General features: G+C 40.2%; 1 protein-coding gene across 1 annotated transcript in view; it reads right to left on the bottom strand.

The window, feature by feature from the left end:
* Nucleotides 1-15,750, bottom strand: part of LRRC40 (leucine rich repeat containing 40) — a 333,058-nt gene that overhangs the window by 236,855 nt on the left and 80,453 nt on the right. The window contains exon 5 of the mRNA XM_069232449.1: nucleotides 5,705-5,828. Within this exon, the coding sequence (XP_069088550.1) occupies nucleotides 5,705-5,828 (124 nt within the window). The remainder of the gene's footprint in view (nucleotides 1-5,704; nucleotides 5,829-15,750) is intronic.

The raw sequence follows: 15,750 nt of genomic DNA, 5'->3' as shown, positions 1-15,750 counted from the left end.
TTGACCACTCGGACGCGGTTTCTGATGGCTACTGTTATTGCATTAAAAAAAAAAAAACAGTCAAGAACTACATCTTCAATAAACATTCTATTCTTTAGGGTGTTCATCAACCATCTGCAGAATTGAAGCCTTTGTACTGTAATCCTGTTTGATGTTGGATTGGAGCTTGTCTAAGAGGTGGTTTGCATGAATGGGAGATGATAGTGGGAGGCCAGACAGCTTTCTATCACCTTATATAAGAAAGGAAGGTGAATACTGGATGCAAATTGTTTGGGTCATCTGGGTTCAGTGATTTTTTTTTTTGATTTTTTTTTTAAAAGGAGATATTTGCCCAATGAATAGACAGTCTGAGAAAGTACCCTGTTTGAGAGAAAGGTTTACCTGGGTGAATTATAAAGACAGGGATACTTATGCAAGATTTATTGATAGAGCCAGGAACTGGATCGTAAAAGTGGTTTAATGGTTGCACCTTAGTTATGGTCTGCAATAGCTCGGTCTCTGAAACCGAGGCGAAAAGGGGCCATTGCGGCTGTGATGTGCAAGATAAATTCTTCTCTGCTATACCGTCAAAGGTGGTCACCAGGAAGCAGTCTAGTGCCTATACTTTTTTGTCAAGAACTTCACAAAATTGTTGCATAGGGCCTAAGAGGAGTTGAAAGCGGTTAGATAAGAAAAGTTGTTAGCATGCTTGATTACTTAGAATAGAAATCTAGGTCTGTTCTTTACCCTGTCCATGAGGGATCTGATATGTGTCAACTCGGCTCTGAAAATGTGGTCTACGCAGCTTTTTCTTTCTGTTCTTAGCTTAACCAGGCTCCGTGGGGAGGCTGTCTCCATTCTTTCTCAGGTGCTTACTTTTCTCATAAAGGTCTTCTGAGAAGCAAGGCCAAGAAGGTTTGAGTCTGAGGCGCTTGCCTCGGAAAGGTGAAAATTCCTCTATCAAGGACTCTGTATAGTTATCAAATTTGCCTACAGCAGCACTGATGTTAAGTTGGGAAACTACAAAGGCAAGATTTGGTGAACCTTATTCGCAAGGGACTCAATATTGCTGTTACTAGTGTACCTCACCTTCTTTGGTTGACCAGAGGTTTTAGCGTAGGTAAAGGTCACTGTGAATGAGATCAGAAGGTGGTCATACAGATCTACTAGGGTGGAATTACTGGCTGTTAGATAAGGAACCTTGGATAGGATCAAATCCAGAGTGAAGCCTTTCAAGTGTGTGGGTTTCTGGCAGTGTTGCAGGAGATCATTGTCGCTGAGAAAGGAGAAGGTTTCCAGTGGTTGATATCACAGTGAAGATTGAATTCACCTATGAAGATGATGCTCTTGGAGATATTAATTTGTATATGAAGAATTCCACCCAATCTTCGACAAAAGTGTTAATTTTGCATGGAGGGTGATTAATAATGTTTACTGTGAGACTGGAGGCAGTGCAGGAAGGGGTTTCCAGAGACATGCGCTCAAAGGAGTGAAAATATTTCAGGGGATGGAGCCTGCATCTTAGCAGGTTTTTGTAAATAACTTCTAAACCTCCACAGTGCATCTCTTCTTAGCCGCATTGCAGAATGAAGGCAGTAGAAAGTCCAGTATATTCTTTGACGTATGCCAGGCTTCAGTGAGAAACACAATCACGTTTCTCGTATCTCAAGGCAGTATTTGGGTGCTGAGAGTCAGTTAAACATGCATCTGAGAGAAGAGCTGATGAGTTTAGGCATAGGGTCTCTGCGGGGTGCGATGAGCACATATTTGTGTGATTCTTAAAGGTTGTGTGAGATGGGTCACAGGGTCTGTGACCATAGTGGAAATTTGTAGGTAGTCTTGTGCCCGGTTGTGTGGCTGCTCGTCTGTGGATTTGGGGTTTTTGTAGCTTTCAGTAACTGAGCATATTTATTTCTCATTGAGGTAGGAAAACACTGGTGTGGGTGTAGGGGCGAAGTTGTCTCTGGGAATACTGATCCTGTAGTAGGCAGTATTTGTGTATTGCAAGCTAATTGCTGGATAGAGAGAAGGTATGTGTTAGGATGTCGATTTTCTTCCTTACATGGGATAAAGTAGACAGGCGTTCTGAGATGAAAGGCATATAGGACTCAGGAGAGGGTAGGGCAGTGCTTAATTTGTGCCTGTGCTTGCTGGAGCCAGAGCTGAGCACTGGCACCTATTTCTAAACACCAGCACTGATTATGGGATTAAACCACATGGTGGCATTGTGTTTATTCCTCGACTGAATTTATCAATGCAGTGTTTATTTAAAAATGATACATCTAACACATAGGTAAAGTTGGTAGTGGCATTGGGCAACAGTGCCAGGACTATTGGTGGTGTATAAAGTGCCTTTGGCCCTTGCACTAAATTGTTTACAAATTAAACAATAGAGAGAAGTCTTGTGTTGCAATTTCGAGTCAGATCTGATTCAGATGCACCGGTAGTAGGGAAAATACAGCGGGGAGACGGCAAGAGTCCTGCATGGAAGTGGGAGCAGGGGAAAGTATTATGTATCATGAGTGTGTACTTGCCGATAGGAAGAGGGTAGATGAGGTGGAGAGAGTGCTGGGCTATGGAGGCAGTCTATTTAATATATTTTGCAGTTGGAAGAGAGAAGTTGAAGAGTTGACGAGAAGAGGGAATTTATTTCACAATGGAACATCTCCACAAAATGAGCAAAAGTAAAAAATTGACACATGTGATGCATAATGGAAAGGGTGACTTTCCTCCATGTAGCATGGAATGCCTAGTGATTATCACAAACAGACCTAAACTTCATATTATTCATGCTCAAGTGACCGGGTGTAGCCTGCTGATCAAACCAAAGCGGGCACTAATGGGAATAATTAACACAAAAAAGAGGGACCGGGAGTATTGCTGGTCCAGTGTACAGTCTCCCTATAATAGTAACTATATAAAGGTACACTGTTCCAAAAATAGAGAGAAGGAAGACAAAAACAGGGGAGACCTGTAATCTCAGGAGCAAGAGCTCCATCAGGACCTACATAACTAGGTAAACAAACCTCTTTAGAAATATATAGACACCGGTCACTTACTTAAGTTGACTGGTAATACAGGTACCCACCCCCTACTCGAGAACAGGTTCCATAGGTAAGGCGTCTCTAGGACTCATGATGACATTATTCCGTCAATGGTCCTGTGTTCGGACCTACCCTCAGAGACAGCCGCCCGGGAGCATATACTATATATTTCTAAAGAGGTTTGTTTACCTAGTTATGTAGGTCCTGATGAAGCGTCAGTGGATCTGTATGGACCAATAGACGCGAAACATGTCGACCATAACAAAGAGGTGCCTTGTAATTTTTAGGACTCTCTAAGTACATTTACTTTTGAAAGGTGTATGAGCATAATCCTCTATCTGACTTTCAACATTGCTTTTAACCTTGGTCTTCATCCTTGTCACATTTGACTGATTAAATGATGAAGTTAATGGATGAATAACCAATTTTAAACCTTTTTTCCTCTTTCTTGTTTTGGGTGGTGACCTAAGGCACCCTCAGTTTGCACTATTGAATTTTCTAGTCACTATCTCAAAATTCGGCTGAGAGCCCCCACTTCGGGGTGCCCACTAGGCATTGCAGCGCCGGCCTAGTGAGGAGCTATTCCCGATGATGATGCTAGCCATCCAGAGTGATGCTTGAGGGCTCTTGCTCCTGAGATTACAGGTCTCCCCTGTTTTTGTCTTCCTTCTCTCTATTTTTGGAACAGTGTACCTTTATATAGTTACTAATGGGAATAATGTCTGGGGATGAGGGGGGAGGCAGAAACTGGTGGCAATAGACCTAACAATAGCTGAAAGAGAAATAGCTTGAACATGGCGGGCATCATCTGCTCCCGATATAACAGACTGGGTCAGAGTCATGGATTTCAGTGCTACAGCGGAAGAAAGACTTTATAAAGCGTAAGGTCTGCCCTAGAAAATATGCTAAAATTTCAGGTACTTGGAGGGACAAACTACAGCAGGAGTTGCCTCAAGCTGCACTTGGACTAGATAATTGCAAAGGTGAGCGATCAATAATTTGTAATGGGACCCAAGTTGCTTCAAAATGTACCTATCAGTTTTAAGAAGGAAGTTTAGTGAATTTCTTTTTACAGTCGACAGCAGCGTCAGGGTCAACACTTTTGCCATATTCTTCCTTTTCAAAAATGTTACATGCTTGCAAGTTGGACGGGTACAATAATTATGCTGACCGCATTTCTTACAATGGTTGAAGAAATTTGCCTTCTATTGAGATCCAGGGTAATAAAGTTGCTAATTAGAAGAGAAAGTCTGGCAATTTTCAAACACTTCTCAAATACAATCAAGAGCACCATCTAAGTACCATTTCAGTTTTAACGGCATGCAAAGCTTTTAAAGGTGTAAAGCTTGTTAGCCGAGCAAAATCGCTACGTAGGACTCCTTCATTGACTGTGAAGTGAAATAAATGATCATGACGCCAATGTCAGGCTGACTAGCTGATGCACTACTAGAATAGAAAAAAGCAAGGATTTAAAAAGCAATGTGACCTAAGAAAGATACAATGCTAGAACTACAAATGAGTACTTATATTGGGTAGAAGGCATGCGACTTTGGAGTGCAAGCATTCCCATTGTAGATTGTGCAACTCTCAAAGGAGTGCTGTCATTTTCTAAAGAAGCAAAGGTGGACACACAATACTGTGTCATAATTCAAGTACCACCTTTAACAAAAATAAGATGGCCAATTAAGTTTAACGCACAACATTTCTTGTTTAAAGTAAAAAGTACTTGTGATTTACCATTTACGGTAACAGGGTTTCATGTTTTTTTTCCCCAGAAGGATTATTAAACTCTGCACTACCCCAAATAACCCAAAGCATATTAAATCATTGTCACTTGTAAGTGTGCAAATAATCTGTGACTGAAATTCAAATATCCCACTCTTTTTCCAGTGAGATGCCAACAGCTGTCATGTAGCTATGCAAACAAGGCTTTTGATTTAGCCAGAGTGTAAGTGAAGTCAGCTCTGCTGACCAGTTTGGGTAGAAGTCTTGTATTACATTGGTACTGTATTTAAGCATTTGGTAGTCTCTTCGAGATAGTGCCATAAGTGGAAATTGACACACTTAAAATACACAATTGATTGTTATTTGAAGCTGCATTAAAATCACGTATGTACAGTTTTAGGCACAAGATGAATATTGACTCTGCTCAGAATCATACGATTTTGAGCAGTGTGTCGGAACTTGGATTATGGCCAAGATCCACGGTTTCTGTGCTGCCATCCTACCTACTGGACCACCTTGCCTCCCTTAGTTGATTATCAGAAGAGGCTCTGCATACCTACCAAAGCAAACCTGATTTAAGATATTTGCATTTACTGCATAATTAAATGGCATACTACTGTGCACAGCTGTCATAATGACTAAGTTATGTTGTTTATGCTGATGTAAATTTTCACCTGGTCGTGTCTACAAAACATCGGTAATCCAACTAAGAAAGACTTGCCTAATAGTTGTGTCTAGCTGGTTGTCTTTCCTTTTAAATGTGAGTTGTGTTGTTTTAACTTATACCTCCGTGATGCACAGCAGTCCAAATACTGCCCCAAATTTAGCAACAGCACAAATACATTATACCATGTTAACACTAAGCACCTGCAAGTTTAAGTATTCAAACAACAACCGCAAAGTCCTGCTGTAAATTATTTCCGTACAGAGCACTGCTCAAAATTTTAGAAACTTACTTTTCATTCTACTGATTTCTGCAGGTAAACTCTTCAGTTTGTTATTAGAAAGGTTAAGTCGCACCAAACTTGTTAGACCCGCAAGGCTGCCTGGAATGGTTGAAAGACTGTTGTTGGAGAGATCCTAGAAAAAGTCACGGGTAGAAAATATAATATTATGTTACAGCAATCCTTCAAGGAAACTATCTGTAAAGAACTCCAGCACATCTAAGTTTCTTTTAACGACTGCAAAAACAGACATTTTAGCAAAAAAAAAAAAAAAATGGAGAAACTCATGTATATTTACCCGATGCAAAAGGGAACTTCTCAGACACAAATGAAAATATTCTGGGCATGTTCAAGAAAATATAAGCAATGTCATATGAAATAAACCAAAGCAGCAGTGTAGAGGGTGCTCATCCTTCACCCGGAAATATACCTTCTTACCTTAAACACCTACAAGTTAGCCTACTATGAATAATTCTTGATAATGCAATCACACGTGTGCAATCGCAGTGAGAAAATGCAGACCGGCTTTAAGATTCCTACTGCTTAGGAGTCCTACCTAGTTATAACTCTAGCACCAGCAGTTAAGATTTTGAATGCTAAATGTACTTTTGGCCAACTACCTTTAGCAAAAACTCAAGCAAGTAAAAAAATAATCTCCGATGGAGGCTCCGCATTTTAATGTGTTCAGCACCAGTCTAAACCCTGCAATGCTTTTAATTCCCTTACACACAATATTCAAGAATTCCGGGCCTGACTTAGAATTTTGTAAAGAGGGTACTCCGTTGAAATCATTGGAGAGCACCCTGCCTGCCGAATCCTCAGGCCGTCTGCCTCCGTTAGAGACAGGCAGACCAAAAGTATTCCATCGGCAGAGTCCCCATTGGTTCATGACAGCGGTTCCTGTCAAAGTTGAGAGCTGTCTGTAGAGCCAGAGGTCAAGTCTAAATTTGGTGGCGGTTCCTTGGGGTGGCAGACGTATTGTCCTCTGCCATCCTAATGGAGTCAACTCCATCCCTAAACTCTAAACCAGGCCTTCAGTTTCTAAAACCGGTCTTCAATTAGTAGACATCAGAGATGGGCTTTAACTCTTGAGTGTACTACTAAACTCACAACTTTGAAGTTAATCTGGCATGCTTGACGAATGCATAGCCAGCTAAAGCCTTTGTCTCAAATGATGTTCTCCAGTTCTAAATATGTTACATGTCAGTTGTCTTTGAATTTGATTTTTAAATGTGTTACGCATCAGGGATATAAATGTCAGAAAGTGACACACATCATATCACCATACAGACAGATAATAAACCAATTAGTTGTCCATGTGTCTCTAACTTTCCATTTTCAGAAACCCAAAGTGCATATGCATAATAATGGATTTTATTTCAAAAACTATTTCTAAATTCCTGCACAATTTATATATTTTCATTGGCAAAGCAGTTCTTCCTCACAAAGGAAGCAGCAGGTAGGAAGATCTTAAGTGCACAATTATTTTTTATTACAATGTCGACCAATTTCTTTTCAGTGATATGGTATAGCTTCAGTATTCCTCATTCTGTTACCTCACTCCTTCAATTTAGGGACGTGCAAAAACTTCTCAAGTCACAGTTACAAATGTGTTTGTGAGCTATGTACGCTAAGGATGACAACACCATTAGATTGGCTACACAACTACTGTCCAATCTATTTTCACATTGGCAGTAATATTCTTTCCTGAAGCAATTCTTACAGTCTGAAATAATTAATCCCATGACCTTTACACTTTGATCTAAACATACCGTCGCCATGCCCTATGTCATCTTTTGGACAGGAACATGCCAACACGTTTTTGTGAATCAGTGGATACATGCATCACATATTACCAGAGTGGCTACATCCATCACATATTATTATTATTCAATATTATTAAGCCGAATCCAGTGCGAAAGCATATACTGCTGTCACTATTTACACTCATTAATCCGTATCAGTTTTAACATCTATTCACCCTATAAGCAAAGTATATGAAATAAAAACATAAATAACACTGAAGCAGCAAATAGGTTCTTTCTTGGGTTGCATTTCTTTCGTCAATTTTTGAAAAAAGCTCCAAAGCTCATAAAATTGGGAAAAACATACTGGACATTCAGCAGAGTTTTCTTTATAATTCAGGTAAATGCGTTTGAAAACAAAATATGGCTCAGCGCGGGGGTCCCTGCCACGTTTATATCCTCTGGGAGGTTATGCCACAATCGAGAGAAGTTCAACGATTCTTTAATGTGCAAAGCATTTTTTAGAAGAAATGCCAACCCTGACAAGGCATTGGTGGGAGGAAGCACAGACCTCCGACGGACAAGTGTTTTTTTAGCGGAGGGTGAGCGAGCGCTCTACTTCTAACAGGGATGCCGTGCGCATCTTACATGGCCTAGTATGAGCAGACTATTTTGGTCAGCAGTAGGGTACTAACGAGGTTTTAACATTAAGGAACACAATCTGTTTTAGGGCCATTTAGTTTTCAGGAAGCTCGTGGTCATCCATCGTTTGGTGCATGCAGGTTCAAGAACCCAAAATAGGATTTGCTCGATGGCTAAGAAAAAAAAGTAGAATAGAGAGTCGCCCACTCAGGTGATGCAAAGGATGTTTCGGTTACAGATGGCAAACATGGATAATGGGAGTGCTGAACTCAAATACGGACCTGATGGGGGTACAACACGAAGCAGTCTAGCCTGATCATATGACATTGAAGAGCGGGGAGACAATAGTGTTAGTAGAGAACACAATTCAATATGTACTTGTTTATTTTGTGCTAACCTTAAGAAAAGTTACTAGAGCAAAAGCGTTTACAGAAAATGCACTTATATTGTGTTTACCATTGAGACCTTCTTTATAAACGCGGACTTCCTTAGACAACATTAAGCAAGAGACACCATACAGTTTTCATTTAACATGGCAGGAGGAAATATTTATTTCATTTGAATATGTTTATTGCCTATCTCTGATTTGCAGTGTCCTTTCAGTCAAAAAGGCAGAGGAGAAAAAAACTCAAACACAAAGGTGACAGCTTCAGCGACCCTTTGAGTTTTTAGGAGTGGGAAGGGGCGGTGGGCTTGGTGGAGGGTAGAGTGCCTCTTGGGTAGCTTTTGGCAGAAGGCCATCGCCCTCTCCTCGCATGGTGAAATTTATTTACAGGTTGGCAGGTCAGAAATACCTCCAGTACCTCAGAGTTTCAGATCAAGCAGGATGGGTTATTTCCAGGAAAATTGGTCTCATGTTGCAGCAAGGAATGATGACCTGAGTAAGTGGTCCTGGTTGGCGAGTGCTTCAATTGCTAGGTATGCTTCTCCCTTTGGAAGGCTGCACCATCTTTAGCAATTCGTTAAAAATGGATTGAGGCGAGAAATTATTATTTGTTAAAGTATTTTGTTTTATAATTGGGAGCTGATATAATCTGTATAAAAGAAACTTGCAGTATACCAGATATTCTTGATATCTATCATGTTTGCAATTGTCCAACAAGTGTATCCAAAAAATGTCATCAAGTGGAGGGATTGCTATACTATTAAAATTAAATTGAAGTTGTTTTTGTCATGGTATTAGACTTCCCCCAAATTTGGAGCAATGTATTAAGGTAAGGCGAAATGGAACATCAAATGGCCACAGAGGTCACTTTTGAGATATATATAAAGTTCTCTCTTTAATTGCCTTAAGTCCACTGACACGGAAAAGTGTTATTTATTTATACGGCTCATCTCCCCAAAGTAATTCTAAAGTGGACTCGCATGGAAAATTATTGCTAGAATTCTTGAGAGAAATAGATTGCATCATAGTAAATGGAAGAATAAGTAATAATATTCCAGTCCGTTTTAACCATAGGGGCACTTTTGGTGCATACAATTTTGACTATATAATTTGTTCCTATGATGTGTTGGGACAGTTTTCTGGTTTAGATGGTCTCAGTACCCCGATGAGTGATCATAAGAATTTGCTATGGAGGCGTCCTTAATTAACTCCAATACTTGGAATCAAAATAGGGGCGCCTAACCCTAAATAAAGGCAGTGGTCGTACTTTTTGGAATGCGAGGAAAATAGCAGATTTAACTATAGCAGTAGAACAAGCAATAATTGAGATTACTACACCTAATATTAATATTTTAGAAAGAGCCTTATTGCTTATTGTTGCACCAGACATCTTGCACCCCCTCCAACCTTTTGCCTTTCAACCTCCTGTTTTTGCTGACTTTGTTTTTGATGGCTTTAGGACTCTCCCCACTTTACCACTGCTAATCAGTGCTTGTGCTCCCTCCTTTAAAGGGCAACATTGGCTTACACCCAAATGGCATATTTAATTTGCTTGTAAATCCCTAGTAAAGTGGTAGTCCATGTACCCGGGGCCTGCAAATTTGATACTACTGGTGGGCCTGCAGCACTTATTGTGCCGCCCACTTAAGTGCAGGCTTGCCATTGCAGCCTGTTTGTGCAGTTCTACACTGCCATGTCAACCTGACAAAATATAACCTCTTGACAGACCCAAATCTCTCTTTTTACTACATATGTCCCCACTAGGGTAGACTCTACACAGCCCAGAGGTCAGTTTACAGAGTATCTTAAAAGTTAGACATGTGCTTTTACATTTTTGCATGTTCTGGTAGTCAAAATTCTCTAAGTCATTTTTTTTGTTCACTATTGGGAGGTCCTATTTGTCCCATGGGATAACACTAGGTTCCCTTATTGCATTTAAGAAGTGGAAGCTTTCAACTCAGAGCAGATAGGAATGTAGAGTTAGTGTCTATGGTATTTTGATTCAGACTCCTCATTAATGGCAAAGTAGGATTTTAAGTCAAGTCTGAGAATGCCATTTTTATAAATTTGCCATTTTCTTGTCCTATCTATTTGGTGCCTGCAGCCTGTATCCTGGATCACATAACTAGGTGTAACTTCCAGTTGGTCGGTCTTTGCCTTACTGTCTGGGAGAAATACACAAAGTGGAATAGGTGGTAAAAGAATGGGCCATCTGTGCCTTTGAGGAGGGAGGGCTGTCACCTACCACAATTGTACATCACAAAGGTTATGTCTGAGCACTCTCATAAAGGGTTTGACATTGGTCTTTTGTGGCCAGCAACAATCTGGGGCAGGGCTGGGAGGCAGGAAATTCCAGACACCTCAGGTGTGTGGAAACCTCCAGAACCTTCTACTTCATAGTGTGCACCAGGTTTAAATATTGGGCCCTTTGGCCAACTCTTCAGATCACTTCTGGACATGGGGACCCTGCAAGAAGAAGGACTGCTCTGCTGCCCAATACTGCTTTGGTGACAGAGGATTGCTTTCTGCACAAGGCCTGATTTGCTGCACTACGAATCTAATGTGGCTCCTGATCTGTTAACTCCAGTTTGCCTGTGTATCCCAGGACTCCCAAAATAATCTCCAAGGATCAGTCTGCTTACCTCCTCTTCTGAAGCCACAAGGACACCACAGGCTTTACAGTGTGACACATCGCCACACAGGGCCATTGAAACCGCCACTACAGGGTACACTCCCATTGCGGAGCCTCGCATTGCCTCCGCAGCAGCTCTTTGGACCCACTGCTGGGAGACACATCACTGACACTGGACCTTGCAATGCTCCACAACCAGGATTTAAGATACTTTTGTTCAGCAGACCTAACTAGGTCTCTGTAGCCAACCCATGCTCCATTGTGGTCGGCCTGAACTTGTGACTTTGTCCTGGTCCGGAGCAACCAGATGGCCACAGTTGACGCTTTGAGCTTCTTCGTACTATTTTCATTTAAATCTTGAAAATTGCTTATCTCCAGTTCAACGGATTGGGTTTTTGTTGCTTTGGTTCAAATAATTTATTTAATTTTACTCTATTTTCTAAATTGGTATGGGATTATTCCTTTGTTACTTTTCACTTTATTCTTGTTTGAAGTGCTACATAAATATTTTACACATTACCTCTAAGTTAAGCCTGACTGTTTTGTGTCAAGCCAAGAAAGGGTTAAGCACAGGTTAAGTTGGAAATTGCTTGTATTTCATCCTGACAGAGATTGTGGTTTCTGCTTGAGTAAGGTGTCACACCAGTCAACCAGTACCCCAATTGCCAACACTTATGAATAGGATGGTTGAAAAAATTAATTGGAAATAAAGGTAGATAAATTAAGGACCAAGAAGAAAAATTACCTCAGTATAGATGTGAATGTGCCAATGAAAAGTAATAGTTTAATTAGGTATCAAGTTAAATTTTATTCTGAAGAAAGGGGAAGGATAATCAACTGCTTGAAGAAAAAAGTAGACAGAAAGCACTGAGTGAAAACTAATTGCAGATCATACAGGGATAGCATTACAAGAGGCTGTGAAATCAAAGAATAGTAGCAGATTCGGGAAACTGACTGCAGAAGCATCAGGAAATAGACTAGATGCCCTTCTAGTGACAATTAGTGACGATTCATTGATTGACCACATCTCCGGGCTTTATGCTGCAAATATTAATAATAGCTATGGTTCACTTGTCAAATTAGCTAATATTCTAGGGCCACTGGAGGGCTATGGCGGACCAACAACAATAAAGATAAAAAGCTATATTCTAAAAGCAAGATCCTCTTCTGCCATGGACCCCGATGAAATACCAATAACTGTATAAAGAGAGACACCCAGCGATGTTCTATCTTTCTGGCTCCAGTCTTCAAACTCTGCTGCACTAGTGAATCTATTCCTCCACCTTGCATGGGCAGTATAATACCCTTATATAAAAAGGGAGATACATTCTCACCATCGAATTGCAGACAAATAGCATTACTTGATGCAATAGGAAAAATCTTTGCTAGGAGTATACTGGAACATCTCCAAGAATGGCCAATAAAAAGAGATATCCTGCCTTTACATCAAGCAGGCTTTAGAAAACATTGCAGTTGACAACATTGCAACTATGCAAGTGATATTGGAAAGGTATGTAGTAATTAGAAGCCAGTATGTGTGTGCAGCTTTTATAGATTTTGCTACGGCTTTTGATTAAGTAAACCTATCCACATTATGAAAGAAACTCATTGAATTAGGAATTGGCCTCCCCTTTTGAAGTTAATAATGTTCTTCGACCTGGTGCCAAGTGCCTATTGGGGGTGGGGGCCACAAGGAGTTTCTCCAAAAAATAAATACAATTGATGCCTTAAAACATGGTTGCCCATTGGCTCCACTACTGCCTTCACTTCACATTTACCAGTAGTGTCATCTAATCTGTAAGTGACTTTCCTATAGTTGGCTGACAAAAATCACCATGTTTGCTTTATGCTGACAATATAGTATATTAATAGTATAGTAATTTTCGATCTTACACCAATGGGGTTACAAAGACGACTGATTAATTTGAAAGCTTTTTTTAACAGTCATGTTTTGAAAATTAGTAAAGCAAAAAGTAAAATTTTAACTTTTAACTTTCATTGGTAGAAAAACTGGAAAAAACAAGTTTTTAGTGGTTTGTGGGGACAAAACCACGAGAAGCAGTAAAAAAAGAGTATGTCTATTTGGAGACGATCTTAGCTCTTCATTAGATGATAAAGTACACATAGTCAATATTATCCAGAGAGCGATGAAACAAGAGAATGGGTTATGAAGTTATGAAGTTTTTATAATGCACATGGTCGTAGACATTTTACACATCCTTAATGTTCTTCCGAATGAAAATCACCACACTGTACTATATGCGGTTGAGACAATTGATATGAAGAAGTGGGTTTTTATGGATTTGTTGGAAGGGAAAATGCTCAAAAAGCTGTGCTCTCTAAACACATCTGCCCAGGTACGTGCTATTAGGCTACAACTTGAACAACCAGTGCTTATGTGTTGGGCATGTCAGAATTATTAAGTTCAGGACCCTGCCTGGTGCTGTTTGAGAATAATCTCTTGGGGGAACTGTTAGACAATGAGATTATGAAAGAAAATAGCTTTTCTCTTACAGTTATTAGAAATATTTATACATATGAATTAAATCTAGGTCATGTGCTTTTTACTTGTCCAATTTTATTAAGTGCGCAGAAATGTTACCTATACTCTTTTTACAATTTTGATAAGTTTTCATCTAATGTTGTAAGCCTTTTTCTTATTTCCACTCAAAATGAAATGATCTGTTTTAGACTTCAGTTTTAAAAAAAATTGTTTTATACATTTTGTAGATGTATACTGAGGTTGAAACTTCAAGTGTAGGTTTTTGCAAATCACTTTTGTTTTGTTTAGCATAACTAACTGTAGGGAATGATAGTTTACATCTCCTTTCTATTGAATTTTCCAAGAAGTTGAGATGAATCTGCCTGTTATTTCCACTTAAAACGAAATGATATGCACCAGATCTCTCTAAAGGTTTTTTGAAGTTCTTTAAATGTATAGTGAATTGGATATTTAAATATATGATGGTGTAATATTTTCAAAAACTAGCCTTTACTGTCAACCACGCACAGCTATCATTTGAAGCCCCTCTTTCATAAACTTGATGTGATCAGTTTGAAGGGTGGCTTTTCTGAACTTTCCAGCGCACTGATTTAGCAGTGAACTACTCCTTCTCCTTTGGAGAAGGGGTAGGTCACAGCTAAATCAGTGCGCTGGAAACCCTTTGTTCGACAGCTAGCGTGGTCTCTGCCATCACTTAAGGGGTCAGTAGCTTACCGAACTTGGGTCTGGTTTTAGACATCCCCAGGTATACACTACTGTCTAGATTTGGATTTGTGTGATTGGGGTACTTCTTGCTAGGGCTACACCTATTGTGTCCATCACAAGATTACGTTTTAATTTTTCAGACCTGAAGAATTACCCAGATCGATAGCGACACTTGAGGCAAGAAACATGTCGACCTTAACACACACTAGCTTAAGAGCTGGATGGGATCATTACTTTGACATTCAGCCACCCACTGCTTTTAGAATACCAAGAGAGCCCACCCATTACATTTAATTGGGTATATCTTGGCTATTTTCAATCCACGATTCACATTACAGCAAACTACATCTAGAGCACCTCCACCCTCCACCTCACATCGGCATCTTGTGCTCAAAAGACCTCCAACAAAGAGCCCCATTGAGGGGCCTGTAGGGCATTGCAGCACCGGTCCAACTTGGAGCTGCCAAATGACGAAACAAGACACCATCTGTGTATGTGACAGCTCTTGCTTCTGAGGAATCAGATCCGCCAATCTGTTGCCTCAGCTCCCCTGGCCTGGACTTTTTCTCTCTTTTTTCCCTTTTTCTCTTCTTGGGAACTGCACACCTATGCAACTACATATTATCTTATGGAACTTGTATGCTGGACCATTAAGCGTTCCCTAGTTCCTCTCTGTGTTTAGGATGAAATATAGAGCCTCACCACAGATGCCTCCCCCCAATCATGTATACCTTTGTATTATGCAACACTTTGCTTTTAATATGTGATAACCTAACAGAAATCACCTGTTGGAATAATCGCCGTTTTAGCAGAGAACTCCAAAATAAGCAATATAACGAGGCTGAACAGAATGTAAACCCCAAACTTTATTAACCAGCCCTCAGTTTTTAGTTTAACGTTCATATTTTGGAATTCTGTTATACTGTCTGCTGTAACATTTAATATCTTTCTGTTTACCAACTGCAGAAGATATTGTCTTCAGTGTAGTTTCTTTGCAATACTATGTGTTGCAGAATCTCATCGCTTCCCCTCTTCTAACTGAGGAGAGCTTATATATCCTACACACCACAGCATCCACGAAGGGCTGTTGGGATAGGGTAAACATCTACCTCAAGGTCAGACTTTCTAGAGACAAGCTAATGTATTCTGGGCATTGTAGTTCTGCTTTGCTTCCACTGAGCTAATTAGACCAATCCACCTGAAAACAATGATTCGAAGGTGAAACATTTAGGACTGTGACCCTACGGTGAAGACACCTTCCTATCAAACCGGTTCTGGGAAAACGCAGGTAGAGCAGCATATTGCCGTACACGCTGCTTCAATCAGGAGCATCACAAGTGTTTGACTATGTTGCAGTAAAACAGGAGCCCTAGCAAGGGGATTACAAACAGGAAGGTTTTCGCTTTAAGCTGTCATTAAGGATGAGCACTGTTGAAGCAGAAAGCA

The sequence above is a fragment of the Pleurodeles waltl genome, chromosome 4_2 (genome assembly GCF_031143425.1).
Source record: "Pleurodeles waltl isolate 20211129_DDA chromosome 4_2, aPleWal1.hap1.20221129, whole genome shotgun sequence".
Lineage (NCBI taxonomy): Eukaryota > Metazoa > Chordata > Amphibia > Caudata > Salamandridae > Pleurodeles > Pleurodeles waltl.
The sequence above is the reverse complement of the archived record's forward strand: the minus strand, read 5'-3'. Positions and strand labels throughout refer to the sequence as shown.